At 43.7% G+C, this 20,550-nt stretch overlaps 1 protein-coding gene across 1 annotated transcript in view; it reads left to right on the top strand.

Moving 5' to 3' along the window:
* The window catches only part of LOC117884610 (protein mono-ADP-ribosyltransferase PARP14-like), a 53,455-nt gene extending 43,281 nt beyond the window's left edge, over positions 1 to 10,174 (top strand). Inside the window, exons 17-19 of the mRNA XM_034785083.1 lie at positions 1,896 to 2,041; positions 5,699 to 5,873; positions 9,092 to 10,174. Coding sequence (XP_034640974.1) covers positions 1,896 to 2,041; positions 5,699 to 5,873; positions 9,092 to 9,381 — 611 coding nt within the window. The 3' untranslated portion in view covers positions 9,382 to 10,174. The remainder of the gene's footprint in view (positions 1 to 1,895; positions 2,042 to 5,698; positions 5,874 to 9,091) is intronic.
* The last annotated feature ends 10,376 nt before the right edge of the window (positions 10,175 to 20,550 follow it).

Raw genomic sequence — 20,550 nt, 5'->3', positions numbered from 1 at the left:
CCCCCATCACTTCCAGGCACAGAGACAAGAAAGAGATGAGGGTTGGCCTATATCCCCTAACTTTTCTACAATCAACATTTCTGCTTTCCCCCATCTCATTCATTCATTCATTCATTCATTCATAAGGAGGGGTCATGGTGAAAAATGCTACAAAAAGCCCTTCTTCAACACTGCAGGCTAATTTAGGCATTTCCAATATAGATTAATCTAAGGATATGCTAAATACTGAGGTCTTTATTCAGTTTTTACTCAGTCGTTAGGTAAAACTCCTATTACTTTGATGGGAGTTTACCTAGTTAAGGATTGTGTGAAAACTGAGCAAGGATGTCAGAGTGTGGCCCTTTAATAGTAATGTCAACACCATATTAGGGCCATATTTCCAAGAACATTAATTTGTATGCAGTCCTCATTTGGACAAACTTACAGTGAGTGTAGTGCGAGTTTGTCTGAGTCCCCATTCAGGCTGAGTAAAAACCACGCAGGGCCAAATCTGTAGGCCCTTCTTTGAACGGTAATATTTAGAGTTGGCAGACTGGGCTGCCCGCCTGAATTTGATCACATAGCTGCTCAGTCCACAGAACCTTTCTTTCCCTGGTATAATGAAAACATTACAGACTAGAAACAAATTCCCTTAAAGGCACTACCACAATACAAATATGAAAAATATGAAGATGACAAATTGGTGTCTGGCTAAGAGTAAACACTTTGGAATGTCCCTAACCTCAATTAGATTTATCTGATAAGGGACAACCGATTGGAAGCAGAGTAGAAAACTCTGGGTCAGATTTTCCAATCTGGCTGAGCTAGGGTCAGCACAAAACTTGAAGCCACCTTTACAGTTTCCTCAATTCTGGGCCTCTTGGTTACAGTTATTGCAGCCAAGGAACAAGCTATCCTCATCTCTTTTTTCTTAGCCACCACTTTGCATGGGGAGGAGTGTGGCACAGGAGCTGCTAGTGGGCTACTAGGGGAACTATACAAAAATGAGGAGGTTAGTGAAATAGAAATTAAAAGGTACAGCACCAAAAGTAAAATCCCTCAAAGAAGATATATAGGAATTGGAAAAGATTCAGAAAAGGCAACAAAAATGATTAGGGGTATGGAATGGCTGCCATCTGAGGAGAGATTAATAAGACTGGGACTTTTCAACTTGTACAAAAAGACAACTAAGGCTAAGAAGTCTATAAAATCATGACTGGTGTGGAGAAAGTTAATAAGGAAGTGTTATTTACTCCTTCTCATAACATAAGAACTAGGGGTCACCAAATAAAATCAATAGGCAGCAGGTTTAAAACAAACAAAAGGAAGTATTTTTTCACACAATGCACAGTCAACCTGTGGAACTGCTTGCCAGAGGATGTTGTGAAGGCCAAGACTATAACAGGGTTCAAAAAAGAACTAGTAAGTTAATGGAGGATAGGTCCATCAATGTCTATTAGCCAAGATGGACAGGGATGGTGTCCCTAGCTTCTGTTTGCCAGAAGCTGGGAATAGGCAACAGGGGATGGATCACTTGATGATAACCTGTTCTGTTCATTCCCTCTGGGGCACCTGGCATTGGCCACGGTTGGAAGACAGGATCCTGGGCTAGATGGACCTTTGGTCTGACCCAGTATGGCCGTTCTTATGTTTTTACCTGTGAACCTTCAGATGTCTGGCTAAGATAGGTTTATGGCTGCTTTGAGCTGCCAGAAGGGTGGAAAGCAGCCTGGGTGCATCAGTAAATCTGATCCAGAAGCCATGGATTATGCATTCTCTTGACAAAGAATGGCATTAATTAGAGATTGCATAATAAATGGGTGTTCTACTTTCAGACGGGATTTGAAATAAGGCATATGCCTGCATAACCAGAGGAATCTAGTGTAAATCATATTAACAGAATGTTTACTTTGCAGGTAAACTGTTAGTAACTCTCCCTGAAGAGTGGTGTGATATGAAACAAGAACGTGTCAAAGTGGTGGAGCTTCATCAAGAAATGAAAGAATATCAAGATGTTCAGATGAAGTTTCAACAGACATGTTCAGCATTCAAAATTGAAAAGGTAAAATGCTGTCCTGGTTTCTGAGCCTAGATATCTTGGTGACTGGCACTAGATTAGATAACGAAGGGTGGACGAAGAGTTGGTTTGGATTTCTAAATTTGGACAGCTCCTTGATAGGAGAGGAATGAATAATAGATTCATACATTCCAAGGTCAGAAAGGATCATTATGATCATCTAGTCTGACCACCTGTATAAAACAGGCCATAGAATTTCCCCAAAATAATTCATTTTGAACAAGAGCAGATATTTTAAAAAACATCCAATCTTGATTTTAAAATGGTCAGTGATAGAGAATCCACCAGGACAAATGGTAAATTGTTCCATTTGTTAATTACCTTTGCCATTAAAAATGTATGCCTTCTTTCCAGTCTGAATTTGTCTAGCTTCAACTTCCAACCATGAGCAGACACAGTGAAGAATATCCTTTCCTAGTCTGTTTTTATTTATACTATATATAGATCCTATTATTGCTTTGAAGAAGGAAGCTCAAAAAAGAAGTTAAGCTATCACAGATATAGCACCAGCTTTCGGAAGTCTAGCAAAGTCACTTTGCCCAACCTTACAGTGAGACTGCTTCTCAGAACAAGTCTTCTCAAGACAGTACTGAGAATGGGGGCTGGTGGTGGAAAGACATCAGCACTACCTTTCTTCCACCCTCCATCTTGGACCAGAACCTCTGCTGGTGTAAATCAGCTTCGTTCCATTGAAGCCAATGAAATGATGCTGGTTTATATCAGCTGAATATCTGGGTCCAGATCTCCTATGACAGGTCTTCTTGGGAGGGAAGCTCATTAGTCTGCTAGCATCTATCAAAAGAATTTAGGAGATCATCTCTCCTCTCTAGAGTCTTTATGAGCTGGTTGATGGCCCCTCCCCTGTCCAGTGCTTTTAGGGAGTGGCCAGCATTCCCCTTTCAGAAACTTGGGACGCTTCGTGGAGATTTCCCCTGGAACCTCCAAATTCCTTCTGAGATCTTCCTAGGTGTAACTAGTCAGGAAAAGCAAGACCCGATAGTTCCTCTAATTGGTTCCACTGCTGTGCTTCTTTAAGAGCTAACTGCACACTAGAGATGACTACACACAGGGAATTCCTTACAAAAAATATAATAAAAAGGGACTTGACCATGAAGACGGTTGCTACCATTATATCTACACTAGCTTTTTTTCCTAAAATCTCTCCCTACTGCATTACGTGCAGCTCTGCCAGAGGGAGCATACTATAGACCGGTTGCTGGGGTTATAATCACCATGTACTCTAATCCTGCTGAGAGCAAGTCTAGGCAACATGGGGTCAGATTTTTAAAGGTACACCTCTACCCCGATATAACGAGACCTGATATAACACGAATTCGGATATAATGCGGTAAAGCAGCAGGGAGCCCCGGGCCCTTTAAAGCGCCGCCCGAGCCCTGCTGCTTTACTGTGTTATATCCAAATTTGTGTGGAGCCCCGGGCCCTTTAAATCCCCGCCCAAGCCCAGCTGCCGGAGCTCCGGGGCTCCGGCAGCCGGGCTCGGGTGCGGATTTAAAGGGCCAGAGGCTCCAGCCACTGCGGGGAGCCCTGGCCCCTTTAAAGCGCTGCCCGAGCCCCACTGCCGGAGCTCCGGAGGTGATTTAGAGGGCCCGGGGCTTCCCGCAGCGGCAGGAGCCTCTGGATATAATGCGGTTTCACCTCTAACGCGGTAAGATTTTTTGGCTCCTGCGGACCGCGTTATATCGAGGTAGAGGCGTATTTAGGTCCCTAAAAATGCAGATAGGCACTTAGTGGTTGAAATCAATGGGAGTTAGACACCTAAGTGCCTTTGAAAATCTCACTCAGCTCCTGTCTACATCTTTATGTGCCTAAATGTCTTTAAAAATCTGGCCCATGGTGTTTAAAACGCTGGCTGCCAGCACCTTGTCTGCACTAGCACTTCCACTGTTACTGCCAGCAGTGCAGTTGCACCAGTGGTACTACAAAGATGGGAGACTTCAGGAAAATTACTAGTGTAGACAAAGCCAACATCTCACCTGCTGGTGTGTGCAAACAACCTGCTAGTTAGATGATTTGGGAGAATATTAAGGATCTACAAAAAGAATCTTAACACTGGCAAAGCAGATGGTATCGATATCACCATAATGCTAACCATTATCAAAGTTAACATCACAGTTAAAATATTCAAAGCAAATCTTATGCAGCATATAAGTCATATGTTTAGTACACGATATTAACCCTTTCATAGTAGCCTTTCTGCTACAGTGAAACATAGCAATGTACTGTTGTTTAAATTCTAGCACCCAAGAAGCTAAAATAAGGAGGAGTGCAGGAGAACAGATCTCTAAAAGCAGAGGATAAGCTCTCCTTCCTCTTCATCCCACTGGTTTGGGGGAGCTCCCCCTTCTTTCTGGCTGGGGTAGTGAGGACTTTCCAAGCAAGAGAATCTGAAGTGTGAGCAATAGGAGGAGATACCTTTCCACTTCCTCTCCCATAAAAGACATTCTGCCCACTGGCCATCTCCCTCTCTTTTCCAGACCAAACGCTGCCAGTTGCTTCTCCACTTGCTGAGGAGAAAAGACACACAAACAATACATAATCATTTAATTTTATGCAAAATCCCTCTTTTGAAATACCTTAAATCTTCTAACATGTTCTGGAGCAGGACTTTAGACCTACCAGTTATAATAATTGTTACAACAGTACAGATGTGCCATCTTGCTCAAGTCTAAATGATGGCGATTAGATGAATTGGGATGTTCTGCTACACAGATTACCACATTGCTAATACACACATGCATACACTTGTTTAGCTGGATATAGGCCTGGTGGGGCACTGTTTCCTTTCAGATACACTTCTTGGCTGGTCCCTACTCTTTTCCTTTTGATGCATGCCGATCATCACAAGAAGCTACCACATCATCATATAATAGCAAGACAGTAACAACATCCACCAAAACTGATGATCTCCCCATCATATTTTGATATATTTTAACCACTGCAACATGCCATTTGAGAGCTAGCACCTCACTGAAGATGTATAAAAGATATGGGACAGCTGTGAAATGGTACAGAGAGAATCTAACTAACGAACCTTTTCCTAAATGGCTATGTTATTTTTGTAACTACACTTGTCTTACCGCACATTCTAAATATTTTTGATATCCTGTTAACCAACTATAAAAATGACATATCAGTCACAGAATGAGGCTCTGAAAGCAAAATATTTTGTATCACGTTATGGGCCAGGTGCTGCACTCACGTGATGCCAATATCAATCTGCTTTAATTGCAGGTGTTGGTCATTATCAATATCATGTCTCATTTTTTAACTTTGTAAATTGAGAGCATACAACATCCTTACTGCTGGCAGGCCTGCCTAATAAAGAGGCAGGAGATGGATACCAAAAATGGCAGCACAAATAATGAGAAGCTTCTATTTCATGGAATACCTAGTGCTGCATTTATCATAACTAATCACAATGATACAATCCATGCCAGTCACACCATCAGTTATACCCATGTCAATTTGGAGAAATTACATCGTTTAGTGGAGTTACACAAGAGAAATATCAGTATAAATAGAGCTAGAAAATGCCCCTTTGTAATTAATCATCATGTTTTTCGGATTTGCTGCCAAGGGTTTTGGTCATTATCATAATATTTCATTTTTCTAATGTTGTAGATTGAAAGGATACAAAATCCATTCTACTGGCAGACCTACCAAATAAAAAAGCAGGAGATGGATTCCAAAAATGGCAATACAAATAATGAGAGGCGTCTATTTCATGGAACAACGAGTGGCTCATTAACCATTATTAATAATAAGGGATTTAATCGCAGTTACGCCGGAATGAATGGTAATGTGAAATTTAAAGCATGTTGCTTTCATACGCATGGGATAAAATAGGATGACAAGGTGTAACGTTATCATGCCGTCTATATACACATGCCTCAGATGCACAGTGATTCCTTATTGGCCCGGGAGACTATTCCTTTCTGTACATAGGTTGTATTCTGTATTTGCCTCAGCTGTTCTCCATTGCAGTCATGACTCAGCTTTAGAAGTAATAATACAATAATGATTCTTAACACTTCGATACTTCCTTTCATCAGAAGATCTCAGAGCACTTCACAAACGTTAATGCATTTAGGCTCCTACCATCCCTGTAAAGCAAGGAAGTATTATCCTCATTTTATAGATGGGGAAACCACGGCATAAAGAGGTTAAGCATCTTGCCAAGGGACCAATAGCTGAACTGAAAATAGACCTTGGGAGTTTTGACTACCAGCCCTCTTTTTGTATATGCCAAATAGTGCATCAAAGATACATGTGTGCAGACAACATAAAATAAAATTCAAATGTGATCAACTGATTAAGTTCTCTTGTGAGCCTGGAATCAGCAAGGTGATTTTATGGGACAGTATTACTTTAAAAGTTAACTAATTGTTGTGCTGATAGTCCCACCACAGTCTGGTCAGTGGAGGCATGCATTTCCTATTTATATCAGTCTGGATTGCCTCCCTCCACATGTAGATCTCACACCTGCCATGCTGAAGAAGGATAAACCTCCTTTGCAGAATGGAAAGGGGTGGAGAATGGCAGATCAGAGAGATCTGTGAATTGGCTGGGAGCGTATAAGTATTTTGTCCATTTGGTCCTGTGAAGGTTAATCAGAAAAGATAATACAGCATAGTACTAAATGTTCTTTTTGGTATGGGGACAACTGTGATCAGAGTGAGTCCCTGGTGAAGTGGTTCTAGTGGATCTGTGCTGCCAGGGAGCTGGACCTGACCTCCTAGGATTGGCCAAAAATGGAAATGAGCCCCATAGTCTGTTCTGTAGGGGTGAACCCCAGTCCTCAAAACAAAATGCTAGAGGAGGAATTCTGCAGGGAGATTCTCTAGGTGTCCTGTCCCAGAGTCCTCTCACCGGCCCCCAATTTTGTAGAGTACTGTGAGACAATACTATTACTGCTGTATAACTGACAATATTATGTCAGATCATCCATCTTTCTGTCTCTGCCTCCCTTCTTGGCCCCAATGTCCCTCCAGAAACTCCCTATTTGTTTCCCATTTTCAGAACCCCTGATCTCTGCCTTCTTCCAGGAAATACCCCCTCATTTTCCGTATTGATTGGTGCACTAGATACACCTAAGATAGAGATACAGAGATAGCCATTAAAAGATAACATTTGCCAACCTACCATACATCCGATTTATTTTCTGTTCAAGGTGTCAGAATAAAGTGGTATCTCAGGTATTGCTGTCTGGAAAATGCTGTTGGCAAATACTGATTATTTAAAAAAAAAAAATGTTCACTGTGGACAAATAGAGCATCTCACATGGCTATGACACGTAGCTCTAATATTTGCCTGTTGTTTTCAGTATGATGTACTGATAATATCTAACCCTTACAATACTACCCAATTTCAGGGTAGATGACACTTGAAAGCTGAGTACCTCGTGAGAGCTGGAAGCAGTTCTTGCCTGTGTATTTATCTAGTATTTGTTGGACTGTGTTGGGAGTGGGATGGGTGGGTCTTTGTGGTTTATTTTTTGGTGTGGAGCGGTTATAGGAGGAGAGTTTAGGCAGCTGGTAGGTGCTATGTGTTTGGGGGGTGTGTGTATGTAGTAGGAGGATTCAACAGCTGGGATTGGACTCAGATTTCTTATTGGGGTGAGGGTAAAGGGAGAATTAGGCTACTTTGCCAGTCTGTGAATGAATATAGTTGTATGCAGAAGCTCAGTGTAGTTTAATATGCTCATCATCAGTGTTCTGCTGTGCCTGTTTTAGCTAATGACTCACTGCTCCAATGGAAGCGCTAGGAGGCATTGTGTTTGAAGCAGAAAGTGTCTCTCAAAGGTCTGGGGAGTGTGGCCGATGCATTAGCTTTGGAGAGTATGCAGCATCCGCTCTCCTCTCCACCTAGATAGTTCTTCTCAGGTCTACTTTTACCTTTGACAGTGTGTCTCAGATCAGGACATAGTTATTCATAACCAGTCAACAAGTTTTTATTAATTCACCCAGAACCCCATAGGTATATAATCAACAGTTGTCAGTTCTTCAGTATTTGTAATACATTTATTAATTTTCAGGTCATTCTGCAAGATGTAAAGATGCACTTTGTCTAGGGTTTGATTTGAAATGGACTAGTTTAACACATCAAAAACACTTGCTTAAAAGTTTTCTTTGACGTTCTACTACTCTAGTTTGCTTGAACTTACAAAGGAGAAACATTTTTATAGAATCACTTAGTTAAAATACCCAAATAAATTTCCTTGAAGTCTGACTAGAAAGTGTGCAGACCCAACCAGTTTCTTATTATCTGGGATTCCTTAGACATGCCTCAAACATTTAAGATATGGATTGTTGGTCTTCTGTTGACAGGGGATGGATAACTTGATGATTACCTGTTCTGTTCATTCCCTCTGGGGCACCTGACATTGGCCACTGTTGGACTACAGGATCCTGGGCTAGATGAACCTTTGGTCTGACCCAGTATGGCCATTCTTATGTTCTAACCTTGTTTGTATACTCAATGGAGTGATCGCTTTCCTGATTTAGGGACCAGAAGATGTATAGTTATTAACAATATATTCAAGGCATATTTGATATCTGTGCACTTCACGCCCATTCTGCTTATGAAATACTATTTGTTTTAGCAATTTTCTCCAGATATCAGTAAGAAGGAATGGGCCCCAGTGCAAGAAACATGGTGCCACTGCAATCATGACATCTGTAACACAAATATATTAAATTGTAATAGTGTGAAAGAGAGTTTCCACAGAGGATAAACAGAGAGAGTGTAATGTCCTGCAGCAGCTCCACAGTGAGAGAAGAACCTGGAGCTAAGTGATAAACTGCCAGCTCGATATTATTACACTTGACATTGGTAAAAGGCTCCATGCCAAGTAAGTTGGGAATGGTGCTGTAACCCTAATTTCAATCCCAGATGTTCTTTTTTTATTTATGGCAAGGTTTGGCAAAGGTTGTAGGCATCTTGGGTATAGAAAAGTGAAAGACAAATGATGGTTGCTCATGAAAAATTCTCAAATCTTTCTCTTTCTGATCACAGCTGCATGCTATGGGAATGGAACCTACTTTGCTGTCAATGCCAGTTATTCTGCCCATGATACCTACTCAAAACCAGATACAGATGGGAAAAAATACATGTACCTGGCCCGAGTCCTCGTTGGAGAATATTGTGCTGGACAAAAAGGAATAATTGCACCACCATCAAAAAACAACACTGATCCTACAGATCTGTTTGATAGTGTGACTGACAATAAGACAAATCCATCGATGTTTGTCATATTTAATGACATTCAAGCTTACCCGGAATATCTGATTACTTTCACTAAATAAGCATTCTTGGTTACATGCAAGAGACTTTTAATCTTTATTTTGTAAGATTACCTCAAAGACCATAAATTAATGAGAAAACATTTGCAGTGAAGGATGGTAAAACATATTTTACTATGTTAGCTTTTTCAAGTTTGATTGCTATGCATATGCCCAGTTGCTTAAATACAATTTCGTAATAGTCAAAAACAAGAGAACCTACTTTTAAAAAATATTTGCAACTACTAGAACAGGGGTGGGCAAACTACGGCCTGGGGGCCACATCCGGCCCTTCAGACATTTTAATCCGGCCCTCGAGTTCCCATTGGGGAGTGGGCTCCGGGGCTTGCCCTGCTCTGGCGCTCCAGCCGGGGGGCGGGGTTGGGGGTTTGCCCCGTTCCACGCATACCGTGGCTCCGCCTGGCTCCTGGAAGCAATGGCATGTCCCCCCTCTGGCTCCTATGCGTAGGGGCATCTAGGGGGCTAGCATTCTGACCCCGCCCCAAGTGCGGCACCCACAGCTCCCATTGGCTGGGAACCGCGGCCAATGGGAGCTGCAGAGGCGGCACCTGTGGATGGGGCAGCGCACAGAGCTGCCTGGCCACACCTCAACATAGGAGCCGCAGGAGGGGCATGCCGCTGCTTCCAGGAGCTGCTTGAGGAAAGTGCTGCCCAGAATCTGCATCCCTGACCCCCTACAGCGCCCTAAACCCCTGCCCCAGCCCTGATCCCCTTCCCACCCTCCAAACCCCTCAGTCCCAGCCTGGAGCACCCTCCTGCACTGCCATCCTCTCATCTCCAGCCCCACCCCAGAGCCCACACGTCCAGCCAGAGCCCTCACCCCACCCCCACCCTCCGCATCCCAACCCTCTGTCCCAGTCCGGAGCCCCCTCCCACACCCTGAACTCATTTCTGGCCCCACCCCAGAACCCGCACCCCCAGCCAGAGCCCTCACCCCCTACACCCCAACCCCCAATTTCGTGAGCATTCATGGCCTACCATACAATTCCCAGATGTGGCCTTCAGGCCAAAAAGTTTGTCCACCACTGTACTAGAACATGCAAACAGTTTACACTGCATGAAGTTTCGAGTTCAGTTTTCAAAAATGAAAACTGCTCAATTACATTACATATCAACCAAATGAAAAATATTCTTGCATTGTATCCAAACACATTCTAATTATTAGTCTATCTTATTCAGAATTGTGACTGAGCACAACTAATAATTCTACAAGCCAGGTATTCAGTTCTTGAGTTTGTATATTTTACAGCAGAGTCTAACTTAAATCAAGGAACAAATAAACTTAAAATAGTACCAATTAATAACTGAATGTCCTGAACCTTATGATGCTAATATTCTGAACAAATTGTACTTCAGACAGCTTCTTACTCAGTCTGTATCTTCATTAAAGATGTCATCATGTTATAGTTATAGTACCTGCAATAAAGCTGAATTAGTTACAGTAAATGGTTATTGCATGTTGTGTTATACTGATAGCATTTGCTCTGGGGTAGTGTGTATTTCTGTTATAAATCTCTGTTACTGTGTTTTCATAATTCATCTATGAAAATATGGACTGCAAATTTTCTAATCAGGTTTTGCTTTTTTAGAAAAACTTTACTCTCAGGATTTTTCTATATGACTAGACCATAACTTTAAAAAAAAATGACATTTAAAAGCTATACATAACAGCAATATCACATTCCATAAGCTTTCATTCGGCAGCAGCACATAGCATAGGGTCTGACCTTCCAAAAACTTACTGGGATAGCTCAGAGGCCTGTGGCACCTTATTGACTAACAGACGTTTTGGAGCATGAGCTTTCGGGGGTGAATACCTACCCACTTCTTCGGATGCATGTCATGCATCCGATGAAGTGGGTATTCACCCCCGAAAGCTCATGCTCCAAAATGTCTGTTAGTCAATAAGGTGCCACAGGACTCTTTGCTGCTTTTACAGATCCAGACTAAGAAGGCTACCCTTTTGATACTGGGATAGCTCAGTGGTTTGAGCATTGGCCTGCTAAACCCACGGCTGTGAGTTCAATCCTTGAGGGGGCCACTTAGGGATCTGAGGCAAAAAGCAGCACTTGGTCCTGTTAGTGAAGGCAGGGGGCTGGACTCGATGACCTTTCAGGCTCCCTTCCAGTTCCATGAGATAAGTATATCTCCATATTTATTTACTTACTTACTTAACGCAGTAGTGGACTTCAAGATTGGACCCACTGTTTGCATAATAATTTATAACACTTTTTCTGGTATGCTGTACCACAAAAAAGCACTCATTCTGGAATAAAAGTAGGGAGATATACTAGTACAGCTATAACAGTATAATTATACTGGTATAGTTCTGGCAGTAAATTTCCTCCTGTAGACAAGCCTGAAGAAGTTTTGCTCCATGGTAGCTACAGTGATTTTACCTGGTTTGTCGGGGTAAGTTGCACAATTGCAAATCCTTCTGTATGATGGTGCAGTTTTTCTGCAGTGCAAAAATCCCTAATGTAGACAAGCCCTTGGAAAGTTCTATCTGTGTACTAAAGTTCAGCACTTCACTTCCACTGTCTCTCTCCCACACACATTCACAATCATAATTTGGCTTTCACTTATAGTTGATATAATTTACAGGAAAGTCTTAGTAGACTTGTGCTTAAGCTGGAACAATGCTGCAGCCCTAAATGTCAGGTTATTTTTATATAACAAGGTTTGGAAAAGGTTGCTGATTTCAGGGGCTACATCAGTGTGAAAGACTGATGATTGCTCATTAAAATTTTTCAAAACTTGTGTCTCTTGCCACAGCCACAGCATTTGGAAGTGGAACCTATTTTGCTATCCGTGCGTAGTACTCAGCTGAAGATACATATTCTAGACCGGATGAGAACTGTAAAAAAATACATGCACCTCACTCAAGTACTCACTAGGAAATATTGTGTTGGAAATGCAGGATAATGTGAGCCACCACCAAAAAACAGTAATGATCCTACCGACCTGTATGACAGTGTCACCGATAACCTGACAAGTCCATCAATGTTTGTCATATTTAATGATGGTAATGCATGTTCAGAATCTCTTCTTCTTTGAGTGATTGCTCATGTGCATTCCACAATAGGTGTGCGTGCTCGCCACGTGCACTGCTGCTGGAAATTTTTCCCCTAGCAGTACCAGTAGGAAAGTGCCCCTAGCGACCCTTGGAGTGGCACCTCTATGGCGTGGTATAAGAGGTGCTGTGCGCTCCCCCCACCCTCAGTTCCTTCTTCACGCCAGTGAAGGTGCATCGGAACTGCTCTGCTCCAGCTTGACTGCAGCTTTCTTCTTGAACTCTTGTTCGTTCATACAGTGAAACCCTGCTATAACGCGAATTCGGATATAACACGATATAACACTGCCTTTTCCCCCCTGCCCCTGCTTCCCCTTTTGGCGAGAAGAGCCGTTCTCCTCCCCAGCTGCTCCTCGCTCTTCCTCTGTCCCTTGCACATCTCCCCTGCTCTCCCCAAGTGTTTCCCTCTCTCGCTGCATGGCTGAGAGCCCCCACTGCTGGAGCTGCACCCTTTCAGTTACTGTTATGGGCAGTTCACAAACGCAAGTTGTTTTCTGCCCAAGAGAAACTGACTGGCTTGAAATGGTAAATTTTCGTAACCCCGCTATAACGTGACCAGGATCGAATTTTTTGGACTCCAATCATCACGTTATAGCAGGGTTTCACTGTAGTTAGTAGTACCTGTAGTTAGAGGTAGTTTAGATTAGAGTTAGTTTAGTTTAGTGCAGCCTCAGTTAGGTGGTACCCTATCCCACAGGGACAACCTCAGAGAAAAATCCTGAGACAGGGTAGTGCTCTCCCTGGAGACTTCCCTTCCTAGCCTTAAGGACCTGGTATAGCCCCTCTCAAAGCAGTGCCATGGCCATGCTCTCTATAAGCACACCTGACCTCACCTGAGAAAAAAGCTACTGATGTAGTATTTTGTTTCCCAGGGTGATCACAGATGCCCAAGGCACACAGCTTCAGAGCTAGTTACCATCTTGTGATCCAGGGGTTAGCATCCTTCATCACATCTAGCCATCCCAATGGCTCCTGTTTGGTCACCTGGGAGGTGATGCCTCAGTGCTGCCACCACCCACCAAACAGCATCACATCCTTTCTTGATAGTGGAATATTGGGTCTCTTACGATAGTGCAGGTCCCAACTGGACGTCAGGCTGAAGCACTGGCTTGCAATACAAACTGTCAGTCCAAAAATCTGGGCTGTGTAAAAGAGGGTTGTGTACTTAATATTTCTTTTTTCTTATTGAATGCCTTTCCATAATGCTCAGTCCACATAACCCATTTGAGTACCAACTGTTTTATCAGGTCAGCCAGCGGGACAGCTATCCTAGTAAAATGGAGCACAACCCCCAGCAGTAACCCTCTAATCTGTAAAGGGGTGTGTGTGGGTGGGTGGGTGTGGAGGAAACAGGCCACTTCCTTGTCTATCAGGGTGTGAACTTGACCATTTCCTACTGAATTCTCTGATATTTAGTGTCTTTGTTCTCCAATTTATACTTCTCCGGATTTGCTGTAAGACCAGCCACCCTTAGAGGGAGATCCTTCTGCTGAGAGGAAGACTAGAAAAGGGGAAGGACCTCTGGGTTCACTTGTCAAAGGGCCAAGAAAAGAGTCCTGCAGAGACTTTGGAAGAGGTCTTAAGACTTTTTCAGGACTAAAGAAACAGCCAGACAGCTGAGTAAAATATCCCAAGAAAGGGATTCACTTGCCTAGAGACCCAGACAGCCAAGTCCCGAGAAGGAAGCTAGCAAACTGCAGCAGAGCAAAAGGAAGTACCCTCGGGGAAAGAAAGAGAAACAAGGAGAGTTTGTGGTCAAGACAGGCCCAAGGGTGCAGCTCATTGAAGACGTAAGGTGGCAGCTCCTCTCGGGCTATGTCTACACTGTAAGCGATTTAACTGCATCTCTCAGGTGTGAATTTTTCACACCAATGAGAGCATAGCTTGGTCAAGCTACATTTTAGGTGTAGACCAGGCCTTAGACTCTAAGGAACCACCAGGGGTATTGCAGTTACACCCTGAAGAAGGGAGAAGAGCTGAAATGATTTGCTTTTATTTGGGCTTTTGTTACTTTGACCGGTTGTTACCCTGGAAAGAGTGGCATTTTCAGCGCAGCTGGAGATGTAAGCTGAGGAGACTGCTGCATTCCTAGGACTAGAAGGTAAGGTTCTCGCTCAGAGCTAAGCCTTCAATATCTGCAGAATCTAAGTTTTCCTTTAAAAATTGTTTTTATTAAGAACATAAGTTTTGTAATGGAACAATACATTTTGGTAGCTGTCACACCAGCAAGACAGGTGTCAGAACAAACAGCCCCCTTCCTTCATGAGGCATATTGTCTACTTCATCAGGACTATGGGGTTCTTTGTACTCTTTGATATTTTCTGAGCAAGGTCAGTTCTTCTTTCCACGCATCTCAAGAAACAATCCTATTATCCAGAGCACAAACAGGAAAAGTTGTGGCAGCACAAAGAATTGGTGTAGCTGACAGAAAATGTTGCTAAGCACCAGCTTGAGTTGCCCTCCAATAATCCTTTGCAGAGCAGAAAAAAACCCAGTAGTGCAGACTAGTGGAGATGCTACTGAAAGAAAATAATTAGGAAAAATATTTGCCAGACCCTCCCTCCCCTTCGTCCCTCCAGTCTCTGTCCCCTCCCCCTTTCACTGCTTTTGCCGCTTCTCCTTTTCCCCGCTTCTCCTTTTCCCCGTTTTCTTTCTGTTCAATTTCCCTTTCTCCCTCCCAGCCTGTATTCTTCTTTATTCCATCCCTTTCTACCATCCCTCAGGAAATCCCATTCCATAAAATCCCTCTTCCTTATATCTGCCCCACCTCCTAGGATCTCCCTTAGTTGGGATTTCAGACCAATACCTTTATTCCTCATAATATATTTAGTTTAGTTATTTACAGATTTAGCCATTATATATGAAAATATTAAATTATATTTATGTTTAAAAAATATATTCGCTTGTACTAGAGGTTAGGGTGACCCTGATTCTGAACTGAGGCCAAGCTGAGCAGGGCATAGTTTAGGTCAGTGGTTCTCAACCTTTCCAGACTACTGTATCCTTTTCAGGAGTCTGATTTGTCTTGTGTACCCCAAGTTTCACCACATTTAAAAATTACTTGCTTACAAAATCAGACATAAAAATACAAAAATGTGACAACACATTATTACTGAAAAGCTACTTACTTTCTCATTTTGACTATATAATTATAAAATATATCAATTGGAATATAAATATTGTACTTACATTTCAGTGCATAGTATATGGAGCAGTATAAATAAGTCATTGTCTGTATGAAATGTTAGTTTGTACGGACTTCGCTAGTGCTTTTTATGTAGCTTGTTGTAAAACTAGGCAACTATCTAGATGGGTTGATATACCCCCTGGAAGACCTCTGCGTACCGGCAGGGGTACACATACCCCTGGTTGAGAACCACTGGTTTAGGTTAGAGGATGAAGCAAGGTGGCTTTATATGACCTCTGTGTCCTCTCGGATTCTTGGCTGGGCTCCCACACTTCTAGTAGTTTCATACCTCACATTAGGGTGACCAGATAGCAAGTGTGAAACATCGGAACAGTGTGTGTGTGTAGGGGTAATAGGTGCCTCGTGCCTATATATGAAAAAGCCCTGAATATCGGGACATCTGCTCACCCTGTACCTCACATGCATTTTCCACTAGAGGGCTGGTCCCAGCAAGAGGCCTAGAAGTGCCAACTGGTAATAACAGCTTCATGAAGACAAACATCTCTTCTCTATTGTAGTGAGAAGGAAGTGATGCAACTTTCTAGGGTGTGTATTGGAAATTCCCCTGCCCAGGGACCAGACCTTGCGCTGCAGAAGAATATAAAAGATGGACATGATATATATCACTGCAGATTATAGAGTAACCAGTTGCTTGCCTTGTATACTTATTCACTTTGCACTTTGTACACTATTCCTCCCTGATTGGACTATTTTGTGTAAATAAGACCACAAAAACAGTGGCAAGTAGGGCTGCACTGGCAAAGGGAGGGACACAACATGGGGGAGACGGCTTTCCCTGGGCACAGCGAGAAGCTGTATTTCTTTGCCAGAGTAAAAAGTTATACACACCAGCACCTCACTCTCTTTTGGCTTCACCATATTCTGAAGGTCGTTTCGTTGCTTACACTGCACAATCCAGGCAGATCTTCTCTGCTAAATAACACATTTTACTAGGACACCTCGGTGTGTGTGTGTGTGTGTGTGTGGTATGTCTGGTGGGTGGGGCAGGGACTGAGGGGTGCAAGGGAAGGGACTGCAGGAAGGGAAGGGATAAGGCCGGGCGGGGGTCCAGGGGACATGTGTTTGCCCTGGGCAGGAGCTTTGGGTGGCGCGGGGGAGGGTTATTGCGTTTGCCTGCGGGGAGACAGGAGCAGAGGAAGATTTGGCCTCCCTGGGGCGGGGGCTGCTGCTGTGTCAGCGCGAAGCACGTTTGGTCACCGGCTCTGCCTTCTGCCCGCCCCGCAGCCAAGAAAAAGAAACTCGGGGAGGGGAATCCGGTGCGGAGAAATGAAAGTGAAACTGGACCTGCTGCAAGACGGAGACCAGCCCAGGCCACACGGAAACAACTGGTCATGGCCGGGGAGGCGAAGTGCCCCTTCCCGCTGCTGGTGGAGGGGGACTGGGGGGGCTCGGGGCTCCCCAAGAACCTGAGGAAGAAACTCCTGTGCTACTTCCAGAGCGGGAAGAAATCCGGAGGGGGGGAGTGCGAGATCCAGGAGCGGCCCGGCCAGGTCCTGGTTTGCTTCGCCCAGGAGGAAGGTAAGGGGGGGGGAGGGGGTCGCTTTGCTTTGTATGTAGTTTGGGCAACAAATGTCAGACCAGAATGTGTGTGTCAGCACCCTGCGGGGTCCGGGTGAGTGAGGGGCCCACGGGCTACCGGGCAAAAGTGAGTGTGTCAGGTCCGCTCCCTCGCCCCAGGGAATGTCTCTCCAATTTGGCCCCATCCAAGTTGGATGTGACCGAATGGTGCTCTAGAGCAGTGGTCTCCAAACTTGTTTGCTCGCGCATCCCTATCAGTAAAAAAATGTTGAGCACACACCCCCTGCTGCGCCGAAGCAAAACAATAAAGAAAAAAGCTGCTCAGACTCCCCCCCGAACTGCCACGCACCCCCAAGGATCCTCGTGTGCACCCCACTTTGGAGACCACTGCTCTAGAGAGGCAGGGGCACCATTTCAACTGGGGGCAACTTTCCGCTGGGGTCTAAGGCCCACTTAGGCCCCTGCAAGCTCTTGTTTTTGTTTTTGTTTTTTGGAAGGATAAAATGTAAAAATCAGTCTATTTTGGGAGCATGTGTTGTGAGGATTTCCTGTATTTTTTAGTAGGATTCTTCAGGAAAAGCTGGAACAACTTTCCAGTACTGGAAATGTTCCAAGTTCTAGCTCTGTACTTTGTCAATTTCTCTGGTGAAATTTACCAATGCACAGAAAACGACTGTCCTGTAGTGACCTCATATAATTATCCTCACAATTGTAGTTTATATCTGCCAACCCCTCATGGACATGCCTATAATTTCATCAGTTCATGGAGGCCTTGATTCAGGAAAATCTTCCACTTGTAAGCATGTGCTTGAGGCCTGTTGACTTCATTGGGGTTTAAATACATGTTTAAGCTCCCATCCTAAATGGGCAAATAATATCCATGCCTGTACACTTTCTTTTGAACTGTGGGTAAGGGTATGTCTACACTGCAGTTACATATGCGTGGCTGGCCCGTGTCCGCTGACTCAGGCTTGTGGGGTGGCTGCAGGGCTATAAACCTGCAGTGTAAAGATCCTGGCTCCGGCTCTGGTAACCAGTCTGCCTGTGTCACGTTAATCTTCTCTTGCCATTTCACTGAAAGACTGGAATCTGTGCCACTTAGACCTCTCTGCTGTTCACATCACATCTGGTTGTGTTAGATCTCACAAGCTGGACAGCACTGGGCTTTATCAGTATTTGGATGAAAGACCTCCATCTTGGAAAGCCGCCTGACTTGGGAAGCAGTGCTGGTAATTCAGGTGGCGACGTTCTTCCTCAATAAGTGGCATTCAGAGGTTGTTATATGCCAGTATCTCTGCATAGTAGCTAGGGGTCCAGGGCTGTTAGAGATGCTGGGTAGGGCCTTGCACTCTGTGTAGTCACATATGCCTGTGCAAAATGGGTGTATGATGTTGCCACTTTGTACTGACTTTGCACAGTAGCACACAAAATGAAAGGCAGTAGGGAACCAGCCCTGCTATCCTTCAGATGGGATATAAAAATGAGGTGATGACATGTTGAGACCATTAAAGATTCCTTGGCATTTTTGCTAGAGTTAGGGGAGTGTTGCAGTAATAGCAACACCAGCCCTGTGTTCCTGGGCAAATGCCTCAGTGTAATTGCCTTCTCTTTAACTTAAATTTGCCTTGTTGATTCATTGATTCATTAAATAGGATAGTCTACTCCTCTGTCCTTAAAGGGATATGATCAAAATCTAGTGATTTAAAAAACAAAATAGGTTACAAGTAGTTTCGGATATTACGTGTACTTTTGAGTCCCCCGGCCAATTTTTGGCTTTTGCAAATTTTTATATTTTAAAAATATTTTCTCCTATTGATGAATTACATCTCCCACTGGAACTGGAGAAACAGAGAACATTACTATACACAAAGTGCTGCCAAATACACAATTTAAGCAAACTTATAAAAAGAAAACTCTTTTGTATCAATAGGTAAAAATAAGTTCAGACGGAGGTATTATTTTGAAGTCAGCAAGCTGTTGGTTAGTGTTGCTCTATGCTGTTAAAGAGTTCCTGCATGCCACCCAGAAGTGGCTGCATTGCAGGACTGGGTGAAATGTTTCTTCCTTGGGAAGGATTGTGACTTGGAGAATGGAGTACTTAAATTATTGCAGCCTTTTGCAAGGTGCAGCTTACTTCCTGTTTATGTCAGCCCAGCTCTGTTGGTCATTATATTAGGGGGTGGGGCCTTGGAGCTGGTTCAGTCCCCACTCCCTGCCTTTCTCTACCATTCCCTATGCGCATGCTCATGTTTGAGGGCTGGGGGAGGGAGTATTGGTCCCACAGAGCCAGCTCTCACAGCACCAATCTCACAATGATCCAGCCAGGCTGCACAGAGGTGTGGAAATAAACCTTACTCCCCTGCGTGGCCATGTTAGGGGCACTGACAGCCTGCCCCAAGCTCTGTAAAGCACTGGGGATGAAAGTGCTATATTGACGTAATATCTTATTATTTATTACAAGCTTCTTCTCTTTAGAACATATTCCTGTAAACGATTGACTCATAGCTCCTGAATGGAAAAGTGGGTGTCATCTATATGTCCATTTTCCCCATCCCACACATGTTAGATTAGTAGATCTCAGACCTCCTGGTACAAGTAATTCTTTTTTTCTTTTTATAATTTTTATGTTGATTAAGGCCATTCATTTGTCCGTACCACAAATCTGCCAAATATGTATCTTTGACGCTGAACAAGCCTTAAAAACAAAACCCGACAAAAAACAGAAAATCCACTAGATGGAGCCAATGGTTCAAAAATGGTGTACAAGAAAGTAAACATATTCAGGTTTCATGGCGCAATCAGTATCTGGTATCGAGGATAGATTAATCCTCTGGTATGTCCGGATTGATCTCATGACATTTATGTTGGTATGCACAATGGAAAGTCTCTGTGACAGGTTCCCCTTCATAATGCAGGGACTAGATCCACCTGATACTCTAATCCTGCAAACATTTATACTCATGCTTAACTTTCTGCACACAAGTAGTCAGGGGGGCTGGAACAATTTGTACAGTGGGGGTGCTGAGAGCCATTGAACCAAACTGTAAACCCTGTATCTGAGGGAAACCACTTCAAGCCAGCACCCCCAGCACCTCTAATTCCAGCACCTATGCAAGTAATCCCATTAGTATTAGGGTAGTCCCCTGACATACCAGTGAGATTGGGGCCCCACTGTGTTGGGTTCTCTGCAGATATGGTAAGAGACAGTCACTACACTGAAGAGCTTAAAGTTTTAGGCCCCATTCCTGCAAACGTTTAGGCAAACATCATAGCCAATGGGACTACTCACATACATCTAATTGAGCACCTAGGTAAGTGTTTGCATAACTGGGGCCTATGATCAATGTTCTTTAGTGCAGGGACTGTCTCCCTC

The sequence above is a fragment of the Trachemys scripta genome, chromosome 11, assembly GCF_013100865.1.
Source record: "Trachemys scripta elegans isolate TJP31775 chromosome 11, CAS_Tse_1.0, whole genome shotgun sequence".
In the NCBI taxonomy this organism is placed as follows: Eukaryota; Metazoa; Chordata; order Testudines; family Emydidae; genus Trachemys; species Trachemys scripta.
Note: the sequence above shows the minus strand (reverse complement) of the source record. Positions and strands in the feature narration are given on the sequence as shown.